Below are 26,116 nucleotides of genomic sequence, written 5' to 3' on the forward strand. Positions count from 1 at the left end.
CAGCCCCATGTGGTGAGACACAGGCCTTCCAGCTTCCACCCCACGCTTGCATCCTGGACAGGGGCACTGCCTGGTCATTGCTGGAGGGCCAGGGGAGGCAGGAGGGCAGGAGACCAGAGCCAGGAGACCAGAGCCAGCAGACCAGGGACCAGGGGCAATGGATAGAAACAGACGCAATCCCAGAGAGGAGATGGAAAAAGGGGAAGAGAAAGGAGAAACTTTAAAGACTGGCGAAAAGAGGCTAATCCAGAAGAAGAGAGAGAGAGTGAAAGAACTCAGCAGAGAGGCAGAATGAAACATGGAAAAAGAGAAGAGAAAAGCCTTCCCAATAGACAGGAGAGGAAGACAGAGGCAAACTGAGTGTGGGCTCAGAGTAAAGGAGTAAAGAGGCCGGGCACAGTGGTGCATGCCTGTAATCCCAGCACTTTGGGAGGCTGAGGCAGATGAATCACTTGAGCCCAGAAGTTCAAGACCAGCCTGGACAACATAGCGAGACACCACCTCTACAAAAAGTACAAAAATTGGCTGGGCACCATGGTTCACACCTGTAATCCTAGCACTTTGAGAGGCCAAGGCAGGTGAATCACCTGAGGCCGGGAGTTCGAGACCAGCCTGGCCAACATGGTGAAACCCCATCTCTACTAAAAATACAAAATTAGTTGGGCATGGTAGGCACATGCTGTAATCCCAGATACCTGGGAGGCTGAGGCACGAGACTCTCTTGAACCCGGGAAGTGGAGGTTGCAGGTTGCAGTGAGCCGAGATGGCACCACTACACTCCAGCCTGGGTGACAGAGACAAACTCCATCTCAAAAAAAAAAAAAAAAAAATGCTGGGCACGTAATCCCAGCACTTTGGGAGACCGAGGCAGGCTGAAGATGAGGTCAGGAGTTTGAGACCAGCCTGGCCAACACAGTGAAACACCATCTCTACTAAAAAAAATACAAAGAATTAGCTAGGCATGATGGCAGGCGCCTGTAATCCCAGCTACTCGGGAGGCTGAGGCAGGAGAATCGCTTGAACCCGGGAGGCAGAGGTTGCAGTGAGCTGAGATCACGCCATTGCACTCCAGCCCGGGCGACAGTGTGAGACTCCATCTCAAACAACAACAACAACAAAAATTAGCCAGGCATGGTGGCATGCGTCTGTAGTCCCAACTACTCAGGAGGCTGAGGTGGGAGGATTGCTTGAGCCCAGGTAGGGGGTCGAGGCTGCGGTAAGCTGTGATCACGCCACTGCGCTCCAGCCTAGGCAACAAAGGGAGACCCTGTCTCAAAAGAAAAGGAGTAAGGAGCGATTTGGATGAAAGAGAGAAACAAGGTAGATGGACAGAGAGACAGAGAAAGACATTGGGTTGGGGAAGGTGGGAGAGAGATGGGAGAGGCAGAGGGGTTGTGGGAGAGGGTTTGCTAAACATGGAGACAGGACTAGAGAAGGAAAATGGAAATCCACCGGGGTGGGTGCGGAGAGGCTGGGGAATGAGGCTTCTCTGGTTCTGAGTCCCCTGTTGCAGGAGTGGGGCGTGGAACTCAGCTGTCTGGGAGGGGCTGAGTTGGGATGGTGCATGCTGTTTCTCGGCCTGAAGTTTTCAGAAGCTGTGAGTAAGGCAGCTGGAGGGGGCCTGTGCAGCCAGCCCCTTTGCAGACCGTGGGAGACAACAGAGGACCCCAGGAGGGCTGAGGTGGGCAGAAGACCAGGTATCTACCCACCCCTGACTCCCCATCCTGTCTTCAGAAGTCTCACTCTGACGCCCAGTGCTGTGGTGCGGTCTCAGCTCACTGCAATCTCCACCTCCCAGGTTCAAGTAATTCTCCTACCTCAATCTCCCGAGCAGCTGGGATTACAGGCACATGCCACTACACCCAGCTAACTTTTGTATTTTAGTAGAGACGGGGTTTCACCATGTTGGTCACGCTGGTCTCGAACTCCTGACCTCGGTCTCCCAAAGTGCTGGGATTACAGGCGTGAGCCACTGCACCTGGCCTCTCCTCTTTTCTTTCTTCTCCCCTCCCCTTCTTTTCTTTTCTTTTGAGACAGGGTCTCCCTCTGTTGCGCAGGCTGGAGTACAGTGGCATGATCACAGCTCACTGCAGCCTCGACCCCCTCCCCGGGCTCAAGCAATTTTCACTCAGTCTTTCCATCTCGTAGTTTCTTTTCTGTTTTTTGTTTTTTGTTTTTTGTTTTTTTGAGACGGAGTCTTGCTCTGTGCACAGGCTGGAGTGCAGTGGCGCAATCTCAGCTCACTGCAAGCTCCGCCTCCCGGGTTCACGCCATTCTCCTGCCTCAGCCTCCCGAGTAGCTGAGACTACAGGCGCCCGCCACCACGCCTGGCTAATTTTTTGTTTTTTAGTAGAGACGGGGTTTCACCGTGTTAGCCAGGATGGTCTCAATCTCCTGACCTCGTGATCCACCTGCCTCAGCCTCCCAAAGTGCTGGGATCACAGGCGTGAGCTACCGTGCCTGGCCTTTTCTGGTTATTTTTCTGAGACAGAGTCTGGCTCTGTTGCCCAGGCTGGAGTGCAGAGGCGCAATCTCAGCTCACTGCTACCTCTGCCTCCCGGGTTCAAGCGATTCTCCTGCCTCAGCCTCCCGAGTAGCTGGGACTACAGGCGCCCACCACCACGCCCTGCTAATTTTTGTATTTTTAGTAGAGCCGGGGTTTCATCATGTTGGCCAGGCTGGTCTCCAACTTGTGACCTCAGGTAATCCACCCACCTCCACCTCCCAGGGTTTTGGAATTACAGGCGTGAGCCACCGCACCTCTCTGTCTCTCTCCGGCTCTTGGTCCCTGTTTTCTCTTTCTTGGCTTCTCTCCCCCACCCCCTCTTATCTGGGTCTGTGTTGTCTGTTTGTCTCTTTGTGTGTGTTTCTCTCTGTCTCTGTCTCTCTCTCCCTCTCTCTCTCCCTCTGTTTCTTCTAGTCTATTTCTCTCTCTCTCAGTCTTTCTCTTCTTGTTTTTGTTTGTTTGTTTGTTTGTTTTTTGAGAAGAGTCTTGCTCTGTCGCCCAGGCTGGGGTTTACTGGTGCAATCTTGGCTCACTGCAACCTCCGCCTCCTAGGTTCAAGCAATTATCCTGCCTCAGTCTCCCCAATAGCTGGGATTACAGGTGCGCACCACCACACCCAGCTAATTTTTGTATTTTAGTAGAGACAGAGTTTCACTATGTTGTCCAGGCTGATCTCAAACTCCTGACCTCAGGTGATCCGCCCACCTCGGCTTCCCAAAGTGTTGGGATTACATGCGTGAGCCACCGCGTCTGGCCTCTCTTCTTGTCTTTATCTGCTTCCCACTCTAGATCTTTCTTGGTCCTTGGTTTCTTTTTCTTTTCTTTTCTTTTTTTTTTTTTTGAGACAGGATCTCACTCTGTCACCCAGGCTGGAGTGCAGTGGTGCGATCATCACAGCTCACTGCAGCCTCAATTTCCTGAGCTCAAGCAAATCCTCCTGCCTCAGCTATCCAAGTAGCTGGGACCACAGGCGCACCACCACCATGCCTGGCTAATTTTAAAAAAAATTTTGAGAGGCTGGGCGCGGTGGCTCACGCCTGTAATCCCAGCACTTTGGAAGGCCGAGATGGGCAGATCACCTGCGGTCAGGAGTTCGAAACCAGCCATGGCTAACATGGTGAAACCCGGTTTCTACTAAGAATACAAAAAATTAGCTGGGCATGGTGATGTATGCCTGTAATCCCAGCTACTTGGGAGGCTGAGGCAGGAGAATCACTTGAACCCAGGAGGCGGAGGTTGCCGTGAGCCGAGATCATGCCATTGCGCTCCAGCTTGGGCAACAAGAGCAAAACTCCGTCTCAAAAAAAAAAAAAAAAAAAAAAAATTGGCCAGGCACAGTGGCTCATGCCTATAATCCCAGCACTGTGGAAGGCTGAGGCAGGTGGATCACCTGAGGTCAGGAGTTCAAGACCAGTCTGACCAACTTGGTGAAAACCCGACTTTGCTAAAAGTACAAAAAAAAAAAAAAAAAAAAAATAGCCAGGCATGATGGCAGATGCCTGTAATCCCAGCTGCTCAGAAGGCTGAGGCAGGAGAATCACTTGAACCTGGCTCACTGCAATCTCTGCCCTAGCCTGGGTGATAGAGTGAAACTCTGTCTCAAAAAAAAAAAACCAAAAAATTTTGTTTTTAAATCTAGATGATGTGTTGATAGATGCAGCAAACCGCCATGGCATATGCACACCTATGTAACAAACCTGTACGTTCAGCACATGTATCCCAGAACTTAAGGTCAATTTTTTTTTTAATTGGAAAACTGAAAAAAGAAAAAAATTTTTTTTTTTTAGAGACGGGGTCTGACTATGTTGCCCAGGCTGGTCTCCAACTCCTGGGCTTAAGTGATCCTCCCATGTCGGCCTCCCAAAGTGCTGGGATTACAGGCGTGAGTCACCACACTAGGCTCTTAGCTCCTTTTCCTGTCCCACACCACCAGCTCATTTCCTCTCCACTGCTTCCCCCTCCCTGCCAGCCTCTCCCTTCCCCCTCTACAGCCTCCCCACCCCTCACTGCCTTCCTCTGTGGAGTGACCCCAGGCCCTCAGTGGGGCCAAGGAGAGACTCCCTTCCAACCCCAACTTCTCCCAAGGTGCCGGGCAATCTCAGACCCCCTTCCCTCTCCACTCCAGGAAAGGAGCCTTTCCCAGGACCCAGAGGGCGCCAGGAATGTGGGGCAGAGAGCGGGGAGGCAGCCTAAGTCCAGGAAACGAGGACCGTTGCCTCCCCCGAGACTTGTCTCCTTCCAGCCTCTGGTGCAGACCTCATGCCACCCCTTACTCCCTGTCCCTCCTGGGGCCTCTGGGCCTCAATTTCTCCTCTACAAAATGGGCAGACTCACCTCTGTCCCACTTAGAGTCCCAGGGGAGTACAAATGTTCATTGTATGATTAATGTGCAGGAATTGGTAGTTTGTATTAACAGGAGATGAGAGCTGGGAGTTGGGACTGGGCTCTGAGCCTGTCCCCCACTCCCAGTCACGTACAGATGTTCCCCATATTTAGGGCAAAGAAACAGACTGGAAGTAGAGACAGCAGAGAATGTGTGTGATTCACTGGCGACTGTGATGATGAGACCATGTGAGGCTATGGGTTAGTGTGCAATTGTGACATGATGGTGTGTGTGACCCTGTGTGCACCTGTGTGACTGTGCCTGACTGTGGGAGGTGGGATTGCAGGGTGTGACAAGTCACTGTGACATGTGCACAGCTATGGGATAGTGAGGTTGTGTGTGTGACACATATATGACTGTATGTGACTTGTGAACGTGGGTGAGACTAAGGGAGAGTTGTGAGTCTGTATGACCATGTCACTCAGTGTGACCGTGGGGGTGAGGGTGACGGTGTGAGAGTGTTTGCCTCATGACAGTTGGGGAATGTGTGTTGTTGGAATGTGATTGAGGACTCTGTGGGTGACTGTGAAGTGTGTGAATGTGTGACGGTGTTAATGGGTGTGGTTGCATGACATTGTGTGTGACTTTCAGCTTGTGTCATAAAAAGATTGTATGATATAGACATAAAAAAAAAAAAAAGGCCGGGCGCAGTGGCTCACACCTGTAATCCCAGCACTTTGGGAGGCCGAGGCGGGTGGATCACGAGATCAGGAGATCGAGACCATCCTGGCTAAGACGGTGAAACCCCATCTCTACTAAAAATACAAAAAATTAGCCGGGCGTGGTGGCGGGCACCTGTAGTCCCAGCTACTCGGGAGGCTGAAGTAGGAGGATGGCGTGAACCCGGGAGGTGAGGCTTGCAGTCAGCTGAGATAACACCACTGCACTCCAGCCTGGGTGACAGAGCAAGGCTGTCTCAAAAAAAAAAAAAAAGAGTCAGGCACAGTGGCTCATGCCTGTGATTCCAGCACTTTGGGAGGCCGAGGCAGGCAGATCACCTGAAGTCAGGAATTTGAGACCAGCCTGGCCAACATAGTGAAACCCCATCTCTACACTCAAAAAAAAAAAAAAAAAGATAGCCAGCTGCGGTGGCTCACACCTGTAATCCCAGCACTTTGGGAGGCTGAGGCGGGAGGATCACAAGGTCAGGAGTTCAAGACCAGCCTGGCCAACATGGTGAAAACTTGTCTCTACTAAAAATACAAAAATTAGCTGGGCATGGTGGCACGTGCCTGTAATCCCAGCTACCAGGGAGATTGAGGCAGGATAATTGCTTGAGGCAGGATAATTGCTTGAACCAGGACCCGGGAGGTGGAGATTGCAGTGAGCCGAGATCACGCCACACTGTACTCCAGCCTGGGCTACAGAGGGAGACTCAGCCAAAAAAAAAAAAAAAAAGAATTAGCCGGGCATGGTTGTGGGCGCCTGTAATCCCAGCTACTTGGGAGGCTAAGACAGGAGAACTGCTTGAATCTGGGAGGCAGTTCCAGTGAGCTGAGATCGTGCCACTACACCCCAACCTGGGCGACAGAGTGAGACTCCATCCCAAGAAAAGAAAGAGAAAGGGAGGAGAGGGAGGGGAGGGGGGAAGGGGGGGAGGTAGGAGAGGGGAAGGGGAAGGGGGAGGGGGGAGGGGGAAGGGGAAGGGAAAGGGAAGGGGGGAGGGGGAAGGGGAAGGGAAAGGGGGAGGGGAAGGGGAAGGGAAAGGGGGAGGGGAAGGGGAGGGGGAAGGGGAGGGAGGGGGAGGGAGGGGGAGGGAAGGGGAGGGAGGGGAGGGAAGGGAAGGGAAGGGGGAGGGGGAAGGGGGAGGGGGAAGGGGGAGGGGGAGGGGGAGGCGGAAAGGGGAAGAGGGAAGGGAAGGGAAGGGAAGAGAAGGGAAGGGAAAGTCCTTTGCAGCAACATAGATGCAGCTGGAGGCCATTATCCTAAGTGAATTAACACAGGAACAGAAATCCAAACACCAGATGCTCTTACTTACAAGTGGGAGCTAAGCATTGGGTACACATGGACACAAACATGTGAACAACAGACACTGGGGACTGGAGGGAGACAAGGGCTAAAAAACTACCTGTTGAGTGCCATGCTCACTACCTGGGTGATGAGATCATTTATACCCCAAACCTCAGTGTTGTACAATACACGCCTGTGACAAACCTGCACATGTGCCCCCTGAATCTAAAATAAAAGTTAAGGCCGGACGCGGTGGCTCACACCTGTAATCCTAGCACTTTGGGAGGTCGAGGCGGGAGGATCACTTGAGGCCAGGAGTTGGAGAACAGCATGGCCAACATGGCGAAACCTCATCTCTACTAAAAATACAAAAATTAGCCAGGCGTGGTGGCGTACACCTGTAGTCCCAGCTACTCTGGAGGCTGAGGCAGAAGAATTGCTTGAACCCAAGAGGCAGAGGTTGCCAAGTTGGCGCCACTGCACTCCAGCCTGGGTGACAGAGTGAGAACCTGTCTACAAAAATAAATAAATAAAATGAATTAAAATAAATGAATAAATAAATAAATAAATAAAATAAAAGTTGAGGCTGCGTGTGATGGCACATGCCTGTAGTCCCAGCACTTTGGGAGGCCGAGGCGGGAGGATTGCTTGAGGCCAAGAGTTGGAGACCAGCATGGCCAACATGGCGAAACCCTATCTCTACTAAAAATACAAAAATTTTAGCCGGGCGTGGTGGCACACACCTGTAGTCCCAGCTACTCGGGAGGCTGAGGCAGGAGAATCTCCTGAACCCTGGAGGCGGTGGTTGAAGTGAGCCAAGATGGTGCCACTCCACTCCATCCTGGGTGACAGAGTGAGACCCTGTCTCAAAAAAAAAAAAAAAAAGTTGAAATTATTTTTTAATAAAATGGTGGGGCATGGTGGCTCATGCCTGTAGTCCCAGCTAGTCCAGAGGCTGAGGTGAGAGGATCCCTTGAGCCCAGGAAGTGGAGGCTGCAGTGAGCTATAATTGTTCCTGTGCACTCCGCTCTCATAAATAAATAAATAAATAAATACAATTTAAAAAAGATTGTATGGGCCAGGTGTGGTGGCTGTTGCCTGTAATCCCACCATTTTGGAAGGCCAAGACATGTGGATCACCTGAGGTCAGGAGTTTGAGACCAGCCTGGGCAACAAGTCTCTACTAAAAATACAAAAATTAGTCGGGTGTGGTGGTGTGTGCCTGGAATCCCAGCTACTTGGGAGGCTTAGGTGGGAGAATTGCTTGAACCCGGGAGGCGGAGGTTGCAGTGAGCTGAGATCATGCTACTGTCCTCCAGCCTCGGCAACAGAGGGAGACTCTGTCTCAAAAAAAAAAAATTTTATGTCTGTGAGTAACCACACAACTGCATACTGCATATGTTTATTTCATGAGAATCCTTCCTTGAACCCCTGCTCTTAACAATTCTGGGGACCCAGTGGTGACCCAGATGTCCTGGCTCTACCCTCCCAGGCCACACAGGCTAGCAGGGCAACAGTGTTTGTGATGAAACCCCGTGATTGCGTGAATGTGTGGGTGATTGACAGTGTTGTTGGAACTGTGGGACACTATGAGTGTTACTGTGTGTGTGCAGGCGTCCATAGCCCTGGGTACGTGACTGTGTGTCACTGTGGATGACTGTCAACCTGTGAGTGAAAGACTGTGGCTGTCTGGGTGTGACCATGGGACTGTATGGGTGTGACTGAATGTGTGACTGTGCGAGTAACAGCTTGTGAGGTTCTGTGACTGTGCCTTTCCATGGCTCAGCCTATGGGATTGTGTGTGACACTGCATGTTTTATTGAGTGACTGAGGCTTTGGGAATGAGTGGCGGTGGGAGGGGGGTACCTGTGGGTGGGACAGCATGAGAGATTGTACATACTTGGTGCAGGGGTCCTCAGGACGATAAGGACAATTCAGTAACTGCCCTCCCTCATGACCTTGATGACTGCCCCCTGCTTGGCTCTGTGCCCCAGAGCTCCCCGCTTCCGTTCCCTGTCCCGCCTTGGCCCCGCCCCCTCCCACCACCCCGGGCTGCCAGCGCCTGTCACCTCTCCCAGAGCCGAGACAAGGCAGTGGAGGCAGCGGTGGCAGGGGCTGCAGGAGCAAGTGACCAGGAGCAGGACTGGGGACAGGTGAGGGCTCCCCAATCCCAACCCATTCTCCTTGCCCCCCTTGACCCCTCAAGTCTCTGGCACTCTCCCTCTCTGCTTCTCTGCCCTGCCTTTGTCTCTCTGTCTCTGTGCCCGCCACCGTCTCTGCTCATCTCTGTCTCTTGATGTCTCTGTCTGTGTGTTTCCATCTCTGGTTAGCTGCTAGATAACTTCTCTTTCCCCTGCTCTGTCTCCCTCCACGTCTCTGCCTCCTCTTTGTCTCCTAGCCCACATTTGTGTCTCTTTCTGTTTGTTTTTCTCTGGTCTCTGGCTGGGGGTCTCATTCTGTCCCTCCGTCTCTGCGCCTCCCAGTCTTTACATTTCTGTCTCTTGTGTCTGTGACGCCGTTGTCTGTCCTTCTGAGGCTCGACCTGAGATCCTCTCTGCTTTCCTCTTTCTCTACGTGGAGCCGCGGGGGCGCGGGTGAGTGGGTGTTGGGAGTTAGACCGATTTCCAGGCATCTACACATCTAACCCCGGATCTGTCGCTTCTCTAGTCCCTAAGTATTTGGATGCTGGGAAAGGGTTGTTCCACTTACTCTGGGCTTTATCTACCCCCAGCGGAGAAAGTTTTGTAAGGTCAGGTTCCTATCTGTGCTAGAAAACCCTTGGGCTTGGAGAGTGGGAGCTCCGATGGGCGTTTCAAGTTCTCCACCAGGCTGTGGGAACTCAGATGGGCGTTTCAAGTACCCCACTAGGGGGTACTGAAAACCTTCAAGTTTTTCAGTTCCCCATAGAAAAGGGGTCTAGGCTGACGGTTTCTACTCCCTCTTCTCCAAGGCAGTCCCCGGGTTCCCAGGAGTCTGTAGGTCCAGACTCGCGGTGACACTGACACTTCCGCCCAGCGTAGCTCTAGGGCAACCGCCCGCTCAGCAAACACCCCCCTTCCACCTTTGCTGCCCCAGCAACAGTCAGGGGCGGCCGGGGAATCACTTAAGGGGCCCCGCCCACCACCGGAGTTCCACCCACTCCGCGTGCCTCTCCCTTCCCCCAGATCATCACGCCCGGGAGTTGCGGGAGCGGGTGCGCTGCCTCGGAGTCCCGCGTGTGTACGGCTCCCCCGCCGTCTGCCCCTGTGTGTGAATCCCTGAGGCGGGGTGACGCTGGGGTTGGAGTAGGAGGGCAGAGGTGCTGACCTTGCCCTGGGACCCTCCAGGCCTGATCGCCCCTGCACGAACCAGACCCTTCGCCGCCCTCACGATGACTACCTCTCCGATCCTGCAGCAGCTGCTGCGGCTCTCACTGTGGGGGCTGCTGCTCCGGAGGGCGGAGGTGAGGACGCGAGGAGCCAGAGGAGCTCCAGGCTTGGAGGGAGGTATGGGGACGGTTTTAGGGTTTCCGTCATCAGGGCGCTGTCGCTCACGCCTGTAATCCCAGCACTTTGGGAGGCCGAGGCGGGTGAATCACCTGAGGTCAGGAGTTCGAGACCAGCCTGGCCAACATGGTGAAACTCCCTCTCTACTAAAAAAAATACAAAAATTAGCCGGGCGTGGTGGCGGCCGCCTGTAATCCCAGCTACTCGGAAGGCGGAGGCAGGAGAATCGCTTGAGCCCAGGAGGCAGAGGTTGCCATGAGCCGGGATCGTGCCACCGCACTCTAACTTGGGTGACAGAGTGAGACTCTGTCTCAGGAAAAAAAAAAAAAAAAAAAAAAAAGGCTTCCCTCAGCGCAAAGAGTTTCAAGACTGTCCTGCTTGCCCAGATTCAAGTTGTTGGGTGGTGTTTTGTTTGTTTGTTTGTTTGTTTTGAGACGGAGTCTCACTCTGTCACCCAGGCTGGGATGCAGTGGCATGATCTAGGCTCACTACAACCTCCATCTCCCGGGTTCAAGCGATTCTCCCGCCTTAGCCTCTCGAGTAGCTGGGACTACAGGCGCACTCCACCACGCCTGGCTAATTTTTGGATTTTTAGTAGAGACGGGGATTTCACCATGTTGGTCAGGCTGGTCTCGAACTCCTGGCCTCAAGTGATCCACCCGCTTCGGCCTCCCAAAGTGCTGGGATTACAGGCGTGAGCCACCGTGCCCGGGCCCAGATTCGAGTTTTGATTGTTTCCACTCCCTTTTCTTCCCCCAACAAGTCCTCCTGATAATTTCCAGCCACCCCCTCCCCAATTTTCTTGAAGGTTTTCAGTCTCCCATAGCAACTCCAGTGGGTGGCTTCCAGGCACCCCACCCCAAGACTTGGAACTGGTTTCCAAGCCACCCAAGACTCCCGAACAACACGCAACAGACCCTCGAAGTCTCTCTGGGGCGCTTCTGGGCCACATGGACCTAGCAGCCTGGGAGCGGGGGTCGGTTTTGGGGGGGGGGTCCTCCCTTCTTTCTTTTCCTAGACAGGCTCTGAGGGGCAGACGGCGGGGGAGCTGTACCAGCGCTGGGAACGGTACCGCAGGGAGTGCCAGGAGACCTTGGCAGCCGCGGAACCGCCTTCAGGTGTGACCAGGAGGGCTGGGGACGCGGGGAGGACCTGAGGCTGAGAGGGGTGGGCTTGGGGTGGGCCTTGGGCTGACGGGTGGGGAAGAAATCTCGGGGCGCTGTGGGCTGGAGAGGCCCGGGGACTGACCTGAGCGTGGTGGGAACTGGGGCGGGACCACGGTTCCTGGGGGAGGCCTGGGAAGAAGCTTGAAATGGGAGGAGCCTTGGGCGGGGCCTGCACAGAAATAAACCTTGAAGGGGGCGGGGTTTGGGATGGAGACTCGGAAGGGCCCCTCCGGGTGGGACGATCTGGGGCGGGGACTTGTTTGGTGGGAGGAGCCCAGAGTGGGGCCGGGAGGAGGGGCGGAGCTTTGAGGCTGGTGGGAGGAGCTTGTGGCCGAGCCGGGACGGAACGCCCTCCGAGTGGGCGGGGCTAGAGCCGGGCTTGATGTGGCCGGCGGAGAAGCACTGGCCCACTGCGCAGTAGGTCCACTGGGCACCTGGCCCCCGTGCCCACCCCCAGGCCTCGCCTGTAACGGGTCCTTCGATATGTACGTCTGCTGGGACTATGCTGCACCCAACGCCACTGCCCGTGCGTCCTGCCCCTGGTACCTGCCCTGGCACCACCACGGTGAGGTGCTCCCTGGGCCTGGAGCCGTCCCCAGACACAAACAACTGCTAACCTTTGCCCCCAGACACCTACATCCGAGTCCCACAGCTCACCTGCACCCCTCTCCTGCTCCTCTTTGCCCCCTACTCCTTTCCGGCAGGCTGGGTTTCTCCTGTCTGTCCAACCCTGCCTATCTCACATAACGCAGCTTCTCTGTCTCCGTATCTCTTTCTGTTTATTTATTTGGAGACGGAGTCTCGCTCTATCGCCCAGGCTGGAGTGCAGTGGGATGAACTCGGCTCACTGCAACTTCCACCTCCCGGGTTCAAGCGATTCTCCAGCCTCAGCCTCCCGAGAAGCCGGGATTACAGTCGCGCGCCACCATACCCGGCTTTTTTTTTTTTTTTTTTTTTTTTTTTTTTTTTTTTTTTTTGTATTTTTAGTAGAGACAGGGTTTCACCATGTTGGCCAGGCTGGTCTCGAACTCCTAACCGCAAGTGATCCGCCGGCCTTGGCTTCCCAAAGTTCTGGGATTACAGGCATGAGCCGCCGTGCCCGGCCACCACAGGATTCTTATTTTGTCTCCTTTTCCTGAATCTGTCAGTCTCTGGGCATCTTAACCTAACTAGCTATGTCGCCTCAGACACTTTACTTATTTAACCTATTTTTTTTCTTTTGTGGCAGCATCATAGTTCACTGCAGCCTGGGAACGCCTGGGTTCAAGCGATCCTCCTGCCTCAGCTTCCCAAATAGCAGGGACTACAGGCACACGCTAACACACCCAGCTAATTTAAAAAAAAAAAATTGGCAGTGATGGAGTCTTGCCATGTTACCCAGGCTGGTCTTAAACTCCTGGCCTCAAGGGATCCTCTCACCTCAGCCTCCCAAAGCACTGGGATTACAGGCCTATTTAACTGTTGTTGTTTTTGTTGTTGTTGAGACGGAGTCTCGCTTTGTTGCAAGGCTGGAATGCAGTGGTGTGATCTCGGCTCACTGTAACCTCACCTCCCGGGTTCAAGCGATTCTCCTGCCTCAGCCTCCCGAGTAGCTGGGACTACAGGCGCACGCCACCACACCCAGCTAATTTTTGTATTTTTAGTAGAGACAGGGTTTCACCATATTGGCCAGGATGGTCTCGATCTCTTGACCTCGTGATCCACCTGTCTTGGCCTCCCAAAGTGCTGGGATTACAGGTGTGAGCCACCGCGCCCGGCCTTAACATTTTGTATCTCAATTTTCCCATATGTAGAACTAGGTTAAAGATATTACCAATTCCATGGGCTTGTATGAATATTAAATTAATACAAATAATGTGCCATATAAGGGTTTATCATCATCATCATCATCATCATCATCATCACCACTTTGGCTCTCTCCCTCTCTGTTATTGTCTCACAGTTTGTCTTTCTGTATTTACCTCTTTCTCTGTGTGCCTTAATTGCCTCTCTTCTTTCCCCACAGTGGCTGCAGGTTTTGTCCTCCGCCAGTGTGGCAGTGATGGCCAATGGGGACTTTGGAGAGACCATACACAATGTGAGAACCCAGAGAAGAATGAGGCCTTTCTGGTAAGAAGAGGTGAGGGCTTCGGGTTAGGAGTCCAGGGAGAGATGGAAAGGCAGTAGATTCAGGCAGGGCCTGAAACCCCTTGGACTGTTCAGACCTCTGGGTTGTAAGTGAGAGAAACTCAACTCAGACTTGCTTCAAAGAGAGAAAGATGTACTGCCTTCTGTGATGGAAAAGAATAAGATGGCCAGGTGCTGTGGCTCACGCTTGTAATCCCAGCACTTTGGGAGGCCAAGGAGGGTGGATCACTTGAGGTCAGGAGTTTGAGACCAGCCTGGCCAACATGTCAAAACCCCGTCTCTACTAAAAATACAAAAATTAGACGGGCATGGTGGTGTGCACCTGTAGTCCCAGCTACTCAGGGGCCTGAGACATGAGAATTGCTTGAACCCAGGAGGCAGAGGTTGCAGTGAGCCAAGATCATGCCACTGCCCTCCAGCCTGGGTGACAGAGCAAGACTCCATCTCAAAAAAAAAAAAAAAAAAAAAAAAGAATGCTCTGGTTGGGCCGAGCTCAATGGCTCATGCCTATAATTCCAACACTTTGAGAAGATGATTGCTTGAACGCAGGATTTTGAGACCAGCCTGGGTAACATAGTGAAACTCCATCTCTACAAAAAATATAAAAATTTGGCCAGGAGTGGTGGCTCATGCCTGTAATCCCAGCACTTTGGGAGGCTAAGGCGGGCGGATCACGAGGTCAAGAGATGGAGACCATTCTGGTCAACATGGTGAAACCCCGTCTCTACTAAAAATACAAAAATTAGCTGGGCATGGTGGCACGCACCTGTAGTCCCAGCTACTCTGGAGGCTGGGGCGGGAGGATCGCTTGAGCCCTGGGGGGCGAGGCTGCAGGGAACCATGATCCTGCCAGAGTACTCCAGCCTGGGCAACAAAGCAAGACCGTGTCTCAAAAAAAAAAAATCTCTGGTTGGCTGGTCACATGCCTCATGGCCTGGAGCTGAAGGGTGGAGTCGGCCCTTCTCAAATAAGGGTAAGAAGTTCCCCAAGATAAAATAGGGTATTTGGGCAGAAACAAAGAGCAGAGGTCCTTCCAGTCTGTCTCTGGGCCTGGGGCTTCCAGCCAAGCCTTGTTCCCTTCCCCTTCTTGCCCCGACCAGGACCAAAGGCTCATCTTGGAGCGGTTGCAGGTCATGTACACTGTCGGCTACTCCTTGTCTCTCGCCACACTGCTGCTAGCCCTGCTCATCTTGAGTTTGTTCAGGTGGGACCTTAACCCTGAGTGGTGGCGGCAGAGATGTGAGCTCGGCCTCAGTTTGTCCAGTAAGATGGGGTGGTCTGTTTCCACCAGGTCCAACCATGCACTGGTGGTTCTATGGGGAGCAGTGGGGGTGGTTAAAGGACCTCTGTGTGGCCGGGAGCGGTGGCTGATGCCTGTAATCCCAGCTGTTTGGGATGCCAAGGCAGGAGGATCGCTGGAGCCCAGGAGTTTGAGATCAGGCTGGGCAACATAGTGAAACCTTGTCTCTACGACAAATAAAAAATTAGCTAGGCATGCTGGTGATGCACCTGTGGTACCAGCTATAGGGGGGCGCTGAGACAGGAGGACTGCTTGAGTTCAGGAGGTTGAGGCTGCAGTGAGCCCTGATTGTGCCACTGCATTCTAGCCTGGGTGACAGAGTGAGACCCTGTTTAAAAAAAAAAATAGAGCTCTGTGTGGCTGAGGACAGCTCTCCAGGGGCCCCCAAACTGCCTTCCAAATTCCCCTAGGCGACTACATTGCACTAGAAACTATATCCACATCAACCTGTTCACGTCTTTCATGCTGCGAGCCACGGCCATTCTCAGCCGAGACCGTCTACTACCTCGACCTGGCCCCTACCTTGGGGACCAGGCCCCTGCGCTGTGGAACCAGGTGGGCATCCTCCTTCTGTTCCTCCAAATGGGAATCTTGCTTCTCTGGTGGGACCAGGAAGTTCTCAGTCCATTTCCTATCTCCTACACTCTCCACAGTTTATCTGAGTTGGGAGGGTCCCTCTCCAAATGTGTCTTGGGGTGGGGGATCAAGACACATTTGGAGAGGGAACCTCCCAGCTCGGCCTCTGCCATCATTGAACTCTCCCAGCCTATCACTCCCATACTGGAATTTTCCATTCCTCTCCCTCATTATCTCACCCATCATTGAACTTTTTCACCAATGAGAGAATCCACCTGCTGGAGGCGAGGCATGGCAGGATACGAGAAAGTAAGTGGGGGCAGGGATGTGGTAGGTGCCAGTTCGTTACTAGGAGACAGGATGGGAGAGACTAGAGTCTGGGAGCAGACGTGGTAAGAACTATCTGGTTGAAAGTTGGACCATACCAATTGTTAAGAAGCCACACGCGCCCAGGCACAGTGGCTCACATCTGTAATCCCAGCACTTTGGGAGGCCAAGATGGGCAGATCATGAGGTCAGGAGTTCAAGATCAGCCTGGCCAATATGGTGAAACCCTGTCTCTACTAAAAATACAAAAATTAGCTGGGCGTGGTGGCGCTTGCCTGTAGTCTCAGCTACTCCGGAGGCTGAGGCAAAAGAACCGCTTGAACCCAGGAGCAGGAGGTTGCAGTGAGCTGACATTGTGCCACTGCACTCCAGCCTGGGTGACAGAGCAAGACTCCATCGCAAAAAAAAAAAAAAAGCCATAGCGTGGCCCGGCAGTGGCTCATGCCTGTAATCTCAGCACTTTGGGAGGCTGAGGTGGGCAGGTCGCTTTTTGCTCAGGAGTTCAAGACCAGCCTGGGTAACATAGCAAAACCCCATCTCTACAAACACATACAAAAATTAGCCGGGCATGGCGGCCCTCGGCTGTACTCCCAGCTACTTGGGAGGCTGAGATGGTAGGATCACTTGAGTCCAGGAGGTCGAGGCTGCAGTGAGCTGTGATGCTGTGATAGTGCCAGTGCAATCCGGCGAAAGATTGAGACCCTGTCTCAAAAAATAAAGTAAAATAAAATAAAATAAAATAAAATAAGAGGGGCTGGGCATGGTGGCTCATGCCTGTAATTCAAGCACTTTGGGAGGACGAGGCAGGCAGGACACAAGGTCAGGAGTTCGAGACCAGCCTGACCAACATAGTGAAACCCCGTCTCTACTAAAAATACAAAAATTAGCTGGGCGTGGGGCACATGCCTGTAGTCCCAGCTACTCGGGAGGCTGAGGCAGGAGAATCACTTGAACCCGGGAGGCAGAGATTGCAGTGAGCCGAGATTGTGCCATTGCACTCCAGCCTGGGCAACACAGCAAGACTCCATCTAAAAAAAAAAAAAAAAAAAGGAGGACGCCATAGGGCAGGAGAGTCCATAATGTGGGTACTGGCAGGAGAGTTCAGTTCTTAGAAGGAGCTGGGGTGACCAGTGACAGAGGTCACATTTTGGGGATCTAGGGGGAACTGATGGCAATGATGGAAGATACCAATTATTTTTTGTTTTGTTTTTGTTTTTTGTTTGTTTTGTTTTTTTGAGACGGAGTCTCAAAAAAGAAGCTGCTTCTTTTTTTTTGAGACGGAGTCTCCCTCTGTCGCCCAGGCTGGAGTGCAGTGGCGCAATCTCGGCTCACCGCAACCTCCGCCTCCTGGGTTCAAGCCATTCTCCTGCCTCAGCTTCCCAAGTAGCTGGGATTACAGGCGCCCGCCACCACGCCTGGCTAATTTTTGTATTTTTAGCAGAGACGGGGTTTCACCATGTTGGCCAGGCTGGTCACCAACTCCTGACTTCAGGTGATCCGCCCACCTCGGCCTCCTAAAGTGCGGGGATTACAGGCATGAGCCACCGCGCCCAACCAGATACCAATTGTTAAGGGGTTCAGAGTGGGAGAGTCCATACAGGGAAAGGGAATAGGGTGAGAAAAACCAATCACAGATACCATTCACTGGGGACACAGAGTGGAAGAACCTTTGATGGCAAGAGACGGGGTGGAAGGGCGATCAAAGTTGGGGGAGGCTGGGAGACACCCGGGCAGCGCTGACTACCCCTCTACCGCTCTGGCCCCTCCCTAGGCCCTCGCTGCCTGCCGCACGGCCCAGATCGTGACCCAGTACTGCGTGGGTGCCAACTACACGTGGCTGCTGGTGGAGGGCGTCTACCTGCATAGTCTCCTGGTGCTCGTGGGAGGCTCCGAGGAGGGCCACTTCCGCTACTACCTGCTCCTCGGCTGGGGTGAGCTCCGATCCCGTCTTCCGCCCAACCCAGCGCGCCTCTCCTCGGCTCCCCCAACTGCCCTGCTGGTTGGCCTCTGCGGGTCTCCTCCCGTCTCTAGGCTTCTGCCTCCCCAACCCCGACAGAGGAATTCCGCGGGTCTTGGGCCTGGCGGGGCCCGTGAGCGCGCTGACAGCTGCGGCGGGGTGGGGGGGCGGGGTCGGGGTCTGCACAGGGGCCCCCGCGCTTTTCGTCATTCCCTGGGTGATCGTCAGGTACCTGTACGAGAACACGCAGTGAGTTGCAGGGTCTGGGGCGGGGCGTGGGAGGTGGGCGGGGCTTTGAGGGACTGTGGCGGGTTGTGATGGAAACGTGGGCAGGGTCGGAAGGCTATTCAGTGTTGGGGATACGTGGGCGGGATCCAAAGTAATGGGGAGTTAGGAAAGCTTGTGTTCCAGGGCAATCGGCAAGGGGAGGGGGTGGGGCCTGGATCGTAATGGGCGGGACCTTAGAGAATGTGCGTGGCCTCAAGTGCGGTGGGCGGGGCCTAGAGAGCAAATGAGCTTGGTGATCGGTGAGTCTAGTTTTTCTATCTCTTAGCTCTACTCCGCCTTCCCCAGGTGCTGGGAGCGCAACGAAGTCAAGGCCATTTGGTGGATTATACGGACCCCCATCCTCATAACCATCTTGGTAGGATCGGTCCCGCCTCCACCAGGCCGCCCTCAGGGATTTCCCATTCTGGGAAGTGGGGTGCCACCTCCTCCTGCCCCTTCAGAATGGGATTGCGGCTGGCTCAGCCCTTATCTCTCCCCACAGATTAATTTCCTCATTTTTATCCGCATTCTTGGCATTCTCCTGTCCAAGCTGAGGACACGGCAAATGCGCTGCCGGGATTACCGGCTGAGGTGAGGGCATGCGTTGGGGACCGAGGGGAAGGGGCCGGGTGCGAGATGGGGAACCAGGGGTGCGGCATCACTGCTGCCGCCCTCTCTCCCCAGGCTGGCTCGCTCCACGCTGACGCTGGTGCCCCTGCTGGGTGTCCACGAGGTGGTGTTTGCTCCCGTGACAGAGGAACAGGCCCGGGGCACCCTGCGCTTCGCCAAGCTCGGCTTTGAGATCTTCCTCAGCTCCTTCCAGGTGCTCAGGCAGGGTGCAGGGGCTCTATCCTTCCACCCAGGGCCTCCTCCCCAGAGGGGCACGAAAGCAACAGTCGTTCTCTGTTGCAGCCACTGAATGGGGTGTGAAGATGGGATTTAGTTCGTTCATTAATTAATTCATTCTTTTTTTTTTTTTTTTTTTTGGGGGGGGGACGGATTCTCGCCCTGTCGCCCAGGCTGGAGTACAGTGGCGCCATCTCAGTTCATTGCCGCCTCTGACTCCGGGGTTCAAGCGATTCTCCTGCCTCAGCCTCCAGAGTAGCTGGGATTACAGGAATGTGCGACAACACCTGGCTAATTTTGTATTTTTAGTAGAGACGGGGTTTCACCATGTTGGCCAGGCTGGTCTCCAACTCCTAACCTCGGGTAGTCCACCCGCCTCGGCCTCCCAAAGTGCTGGGATTACAGGCGTGAGCCATGGCGCCCAGCCCGTTCCTTCATTCAATACAAAATACTGAACTAGGACTGTCCTGGGCTGCGGGGAGCAGCAGGGACCGGGACAGGAGATTGGCGGCCCCAGCAGTGCTGCCTGCTAGTGAAGAGTGAGGGCTTCGAAGCTGGACACAGCTGGGGCCAAATTCAGGTTTTGTCACTTTCTAGCTGTTTGCCAGCTGTGTGGCCTTCACCTTAGGGTTGAGGGTAGGGAGAGGTAAGTGAGGTGCCAACGTGCAGAATCTAAGGGAAGATTCATTCCAAAATTGAAGGCCTACCCTACACTTGCTTGGTTTACCTGAGTCCCCAACCTGCTTCACCTCATTCGGCCTGTTTTCTTATCTCTAAAGTGGGGAAAATACCAGTCTCAGTGGACAAGGCTGTTCATTCATTAAATTCAGCAAAAAATTACTGAGCATGTATATATGCTAAGCACTCCTCCAGGCTTATCACAGGGATACAACCAAGAACCAAATGGTCCCTACCCTCCAGTGGGAAAGACACACTAAACACACTATAGAAGTAAGGCATACAGTTGGGCACAGTGGCTCACACCTGTAATCCCAGCATTTTGGGAGGCCGAGGCAGGCGGATCACCTGAGGTCAAGAGTTCAAGACCAGCCTGACCAATATGGTGAAACCCTGTCTCTACTTAAAAAATAGAAAAATTAGCTGGATGTGGTGGTGGCCACCTGTAATCCCAGCTACTCAGGAGGCTGAGGTGGGAGAATCGCTTGAACCCGGGAGATAGAGGTTGCAGTGAGCCGAGATTACACCACTGCACTCCAGCCTGGCCACAGAGGGAGATCATGTCTCAAAAAAAAGGAAAGCATATAGAATGTCAGATGGTGAGATGTGCCTAGAGGGAGAATAAAGCAAGAAAGGAGATGACAAGTGTCCACTGAGGGATGGGGTTACTGTTTTATTTATTTTTATTTTTTTAGAGATGAGGTCTCCCTCTGTTGTCCAGGCTGGATCCAGTGCAGGGGTGTGATCCTAGCTCACTGCAGCCTTGGACTCCTGGTCCAAAGCAATCCTCCTGCTTCAGCCTCCTAAGTAGCTGGGAGCACAGGAGCAAGCCATCACAACTGACCAATTTTTTTTTTTTTTTTTTGAGATGGAGTTTCACTCTTGTTGCCCAGGCTGCAGTGCAATGGTGCCATCTCAGCTCACTGAAACCTCCACTTCCCAGATTCGAGCGATTCTCTTTGCCTCAGCCTCCCAAGTAGCTGGGATTACAGGTGCCCACCACCACGCTTGGCTAAGTTTTGTATTTTTAGTAGAGATGAGGTTTCACCATGTTGGCCAGACTGGTCTCGAACTCCTGACCTCAGGTCATCCGCCCGCTTCAGCCTCCCAAAGTGCTGGGATTACAGGTGTGAGCCACCGCGCCCGGCCGAGATCCCCATCTCTACCAAAAATAAAAAATTAGCTGCCGGGCGCGGTGCCTCATGTCTGTAATCTCAGCACTTTGGAGGCCAAGGAGGCCAGTCCAGCGTGATCAACATGGAGAAACCCTGTCTCTACTTAAAACACAAAAATTAGCCAGGCTAGGTGGCATGTACCTGTAATCCCAGCTATTCAAGAGGCTGAGTCAGGAACATCGCTTGAACCCGGGAGGCAGAGGTTGCACTGAGCTGAGATTGTGCCACTGCACTCCAGCCTGAGAAACAGAACAAGACCCTGTCTCAAAAAAAAAAAAAAAATTAACTTGGTGTGGTGGTGCATGCCTGTAGTCTTAGCCACTCTGGAGGCTGAAGTGGGAGGATCCCTCTAGCTCAGGAGTTGAGGTTGAAGTGAGCCATCATCACTCCACTGCACTCCAGCCTGGGTGACAGAGCCAGACCCTGTCTCAGAAAACAAAAACAGGCTGGGTGCGTTGGCTCACGCCTGTAATCCTAGCACTTTGGGAGGCCGAGGCGGGCGTATTGCCTGAGCTCAGGAGTTTGAGACAGCCTGGGCAACATGGCAAAAATTCTGTCTCTACTAAAAATACAAAAAATTAGCTAGGCGTGGTGGCGCATGCCTGTAATCCCAGGTACTTGGGAGGCTGATTCAGGAGAATCGCTTGAACCTGGGAGGCCGAGTTTGCAGTGAGCTGAGATCGCGCCACTGCACTCCAGCCTGGGCGACAGAGCAAGACTCTGTCTCCCTGTCTCCAAAAAAAAAAAAAAAAAAAAAAAAAACAGCAACACAATCATCCTAAATTCTCACAACTACTACTATATTACTGCTCCATTTTCCAGATGAAGAAACTGAGGCACAGTGCGGTTAAGCAGCTTGCCCAAATGGGAAAGAAAGTGGAAAGGTGGTTTTTGAGTCCAGGGAGCCCACCTCCAGAGTCCGCAGTTCTTAACCCCCAGCCAGCAGTGCTCAGCTAACCTGGGGCAAGCAGTGGGGTTGGTGTGGGGGAAGCCAGGAACCAGTGAAAAGATGACCCTAATAGTTTAGGACCACGGTGGCAGTAGCTGAGGTGCTTCAGGGCCTGGCAAGGGCTGGAGCTTATTAAGAGAACAGTTACAAAGGCCAGGCGCAGTGGCTCATGCCTGTAATCCCAGCACTTTGAGAGGCTGAGATGGGTGGATCACCAGAGGTCAGGAGTTCGAGACCAGCCTGGACAACAGGATGAAACCCCGTCTCTACTAAAAATACAAAAATTAGCTGGGCGTGGTGGAGGGCGCCTGTAATCCCAGCTACTCAGGAGGCTGAAGCAGGATAATCACTTGAACCCGGGAGGTAGAGGTTGCCGTTTGCCGAGATCGTGCCACTGCACTCCCGCCTGGGCAACAAGAGCAATATTCCGACCCTTAAAAAAAAAAAAAAAAAACGGGGAGGGAGGCGCGGAGGCGGTTACAGTCCTGCCCCTACCAGCGATGTAACCTCCGTACCTCCTCTGGGCAGGGCTTCCTGGTCAGCGTCCTCTACTGCTTCATCAACAAGGAGGTAGGAAGAGCCCCGGCCGCCGCCCCCGCCCTCTGGCGGCAGCGCGGGGTACGGCGCCGCCTCTGAGCGCCATCGTGTCGCAGGTGCAGTCGGAGATCCGCCGTGGCTGGCACCACTGCCGCCTGCGCCGCAGCCTGGGCGAGGAGCAACGCCAGCTCCCGGAGCGCGCCTTCCGGGCCCTGTCCTCCGGCTCCGGCCCCGGCGAGGTCCCCACCAGCCGCGGCTTGTCCTCGGGGACCCTCCCAGGGCCTGGGAATGAGGCCAGCCGGGATTTGGAAAGTTACTGCTAGGGGGCGGGATCCCCGTGTCTGTTCAGTTAGCATGGATTTATTGAGTGCCAACTGCGTGCCAGGCCCAGTATGGAGGACGCTGGGGAAATGGTGAAGGAAACAGAAAAAAGGTTCCTGCCCTTCTGGAGATGACAACTGAGTGGGGAAAACAGACCGTGAACACAAAACATCAAGTTCCACACACGCTATGGAATGGTTATGAAGGGAAGCGAGAAGGGGGCCTAGGGTGGTCTGGGAGGTGTCTCCAAGGAGGTAACACTTAAGCCATCCCCGAAAGAGGTGAAAGAGATCACTTTGGGGCGAGCTGGAGAACAGGATTCTAGGCGGATGCGATAGCATAGGCAAAGGCCCTTGGGCAGGAAGGTGCTCAGCCTTGGCTGGAGTAGAATTAAATCAGAGCCAACAGGTGGGGAGACAGAGAGAAGTAGGCAGGGGCACCCAAGTTGGTATTTCATTTCAGGTGCATTGGAGATTCTTAGGAGTGTCTCTTGGGGGTAATATTTTATTTTTTTAAAAAATGAGACAGGATGTCACTGTTGTTACCCAGGTTGGTCTTGAACTCCTGGGCTCAAGCAATCCTCCCACCACGGGTCTCCCAAAGTGCTGGGATTACAGGCGTGAGCCACCGCGCCTTGCCTTTTTTTTTTTTTTTTGAAACGGAGTCTCAACTCTGTCGCCCAGGCTGGAGTGCAGTGGTGCAATTTCAGCTCACTGCAGCCTCTACCTCCCGAGTTCAAGCCTCCCGGGTAGCTGGGATCACAGGCACAGCCACCACACCCGGCTAATTTCTATATTTTCAGTAAAGATGGGGTTTCCCCATGTTGGCCAGGCTGGTCTCGAACTCCTGACCTCAAGTGATCCACCCACCTCAGCCTCCCAAAGTGCTGGGATTACAGGCATGAGCCACCATGCCTGGCCCAAAGGGGCTAATGTTTTAAACAGATCCTTCTTGTCTGCCCTGTAGGAGGACAGATTATCAGGGGCAGGGTGGAAGCTGGAGCCCAGAAAGGAGGGGACTGCAAGTGGGAAGTGACGGTGGCTGGAGCAGGATGGAGGCCACTGAGGGGTATGAAGCAGTCAGATCTGAAGCTGTTTAAAAGGTGGAGGTGAGAGGATTTCATGAAGGAGCACATGAGGACACAGCAGCAGAGAGGACTCCTTGGTTTTGGATGGTGGAGAGACGAAAGAGAGATTGGGTTCGGGCAGGGGGAGAACCATGCGTGCTCTTTGGAAAGGTTAGGCTGGCAGTGTTTGTAGGACATGACAGGACACTGAGTGTAAGGGTCTGGAGCTCTCAGGAGAGGGGCGAGCTGGAGATAGTAATGTGAGAGGCACTGGGTCCCGAGGGGGTGATTTGGTGTGGACCGAAGCACAGGTGAGGCAAGGCAGGCCTCGCAGCTGAAACTTTATATCCAGAGCAGCCAGGGCCACTGCTGGCTGTGGAGTGAGGACGCATATCCCCACTGTCCTTAAATGGGTGGCCCCTGGGACCTGGGAGAATGAGGGGGCATGCTGACAGTCTCATTGTGGCTGGACCACCTGTACATACACCCACAAGACCCTCACCCCTAAATCCTCCCCCTACACATATGCACACTTAGTTACTGTATGGGTGTTGTCGAGCATTTTCCCTGGGGTCTGTGGCTCCCTGGACCGATGCGCCCCAAAGCTGAACTCAGCCTTTTCAAGCTTGCGGCCCTGCTGCCCAATTCCCCTACGCCCTGCCTTGTGGGTTCTCGTGGGGTGGGGGCCTTAGGGCAGGGCCCTTGTAAATAAAGTATAAGAAACAGTTGCTTTTTTTCTTTCTTGGGTAGAAGCATCTTCTTGGCAGTGTCACAAAGGGAAATGACCAAGGCAGGCTGCCTGGTGGAGTGGGGGCCCGCGGTGGCTTTACTCAAATTTATCCATGTGTTGCTACAAGGAAACGGGACACCTGCTGCCACTGTCCCTCCTTAAGAGAGTCCCCAAGTGGCCATGTTACATGTGATCTGTGACGTATATGAACGGATGTTACCTGCATCCTAGGGTCGCCTGACACGCCCATGAGTGACGCTTAGGACCATGCCTGGTGCTGGTGTGTGGGCGATGCTGGGCCAGTTTGCCCAGGGCTATTCCTGCCACCTCTACTTTTATTTCACCCTCTGGAGGTCGACGCAATGGAAAGCATGTGGGGCAGGAGATGAGGAAGGAAATTCAGACAAGCTAAGCAGAGCGGCCAGGACTGGAATCTTGGGTGCCAACCCGCAAGGTGGGGAAACTGATTTCCATTTCCCAGTAAGTACAGGTCAACACCACACCCGAGAAAGCAGGCAGGAATGGAACCCAGACTGTGACTCCAGGGCTGTGTTGCTTCCTGTATCAGAACCAAACCCCGGGTGACCTCCTGTCGCATGCCCCTTGTCCCAACTTTATAGATTAGGACACTGCAGCTCCATCTTGCTACCCAAGAGTTAAGACTTTTTCTGGAGGACCCGGCTCCCCGGGTTTGGAAATAGTACCATTGTTTCCTAACTGGGTGACCCTGAGCAAGTTGCTTACCCTCTCTTGGCTTCAACGATCTCATCTATAAAATAGGATCGCTTAGGCTGGGCGTGGTGGCTCACGCCTGTAATCCCAGCACTTTGGGAGGCTGAGGCGGGTGGATCACAAGGTCAGGAGTTTGAGACTAGCCTGGCCAACATGGTGAAATCCTGTCTCTACTAAAAATACAAAAATTAGCTGGGCGTGGTGGCGGGCGCCTGTAATCCCAGCTATTTGGGAGGCTGAGGAAGAATTGTTTGAACCCGCGAGGTGGAGGTTGCAGTGAGCGGAGATGGTGCCACTGCACTCCAGCCTGTGGACAACAGGGTGAGATTCTGTCTCAAAAAAAAAAAAAAAAAAAAAAAAAAAAAAAAAAAAAAAGCTCTAGTATCCACCCCACAGATGGTTGTTTCCAATTAGATGTAGTAAATGCACGCCTTTATAATCCCATAACCCATTGCCTTCTGTGTATCAGGCCTCTCTCTGCTGCAGGGTCCCAGCTCTGCCACAATGCTCACAGTGTATCTCAGGCTGTGCCTTTCTTTTTTTGTTGTTTTTTTTTTTTGAGACGGAGTCTCACTCTGTTGCCAGGCTGGAGTGCAGTGGTGTGATCTCGGCTCATTGCAACCTTCACCTCCCAGGTTCAAGTAATTCTCCTGCCTCAGCCTTCCGAGTAGCTGGGACTACAGGCGTGCACCACCACACCCAGCTAATTTTTGTATTTTTAGTAGAGACAGGGTTTCACCATGTTGGCCAGGATGGTCTTGATCTCTTGATCTTGTGATCTGCCTGTCTTGGCCTCCCAAAGTGTTGGGATTACAGGGCGTGAGGCACCACGCCCGGCCCCAGGCTGTGCCTTTCACAGCTCAGAGCAGGACACACATCTCACTGAGTGTGCACTGACTTCAGACCTGCAAACTCTTGCACCTTTCAGGTGTTTGCCTATATCCAGAGGACACAGACATAAGCAGAGACAAAGATAAGGGGGGAGGGCCCAGCACAGTGGCTCACACCTGTAATTCCAGCATTTTGGGAGGCCGAGGC

The 26,116-nt window shown here is 53.5% G+C and overlaps 1 protein-coding gene across 2 annotated transcripts; it reads left to right on the forward strand.

Moving 5' to 3' along the window:
- Window positions 1-10,006: 10,006 nt before the first annotated feature.
- Window positions 10,007-24,450, forward strand: GIPR (gastric inhibitory polypeptide receptor). Of its 2 annotated transcripts, XM_024237383.3 has the most exons (13): window positions 10,007-10,281; window positions 11,343-11,442; window positions 11,948-12,055; window positions 13,496-13,599; window positions 14,718-14,821; window positions 15,328-15,472; window positions 17,592-17,751; window positions 17,966-18,026; window positions 18,351-18,420; window positions 18,547-18,635; window positions 18,729-18,867; window positions 22,221-22,262; window positions 22,346-24,450. In XM_024237383.3, exons 1-13 carry the CDS (start codon window positions 10,210-10,212, stop codon window positions 22,550-22,552), a joined length of 1,401 nt encoding a protein of 466 aa, XP_024093151.2. In that variant the 5' UTR covers window positions 10,007-10,209; the 3' UTR covers window positions 22,553-24,450. The 2 variants fall into 2 exon arrangements, with proteins under 2 accessions (XP_024093151.2, XP_063575655.1); XM_063719585.1 differs by lacking the exon at window positions 11,948-12,055.
- Window positions 24,451-26,116: the final 1,666 nt, after the last annotated feature.

Source organism: Pongo abelii, chromosome 20 (genome assembly GCF_028885655.2).
Source record: "Pongo abelii isolate AG06213 chromosome 20, NHGRI_mPonAbe1-v2.0_pri, whole genome shotgun sequence".
In the NCBI taxonomy this organism is placed as follows: Eukaryota; Metazoa; Chordata; class Mammalia; order Primates; family Hominidae; genus Pongo; species Pongo abelii.

Bases quoted from the DNA above. Each gene is read 5' to 3' on its own strand.
- GIPR (XM_024237383.3), top strand. From the start codon at position 10,210: ATGACTACCTCTCCGATCCTGCAGCAGCTGCTGCGGCTCTCACTGTGG. The intron at 14,822-15,327 runs GTGGGACCTTAA...AAATTCCCCTAG, and splicing joins CTCATCTTGAGTTTGTTCAG to GCGACTACATTGCACTAGAA. The intron at 15,473-17,591 runs GTGGGCATCCTC...GCCCCTCCCTAG, and splicing joins CCCCTGCGCTGTGGAACCAG to GCCCTCGCTGCCTGCCGCAC.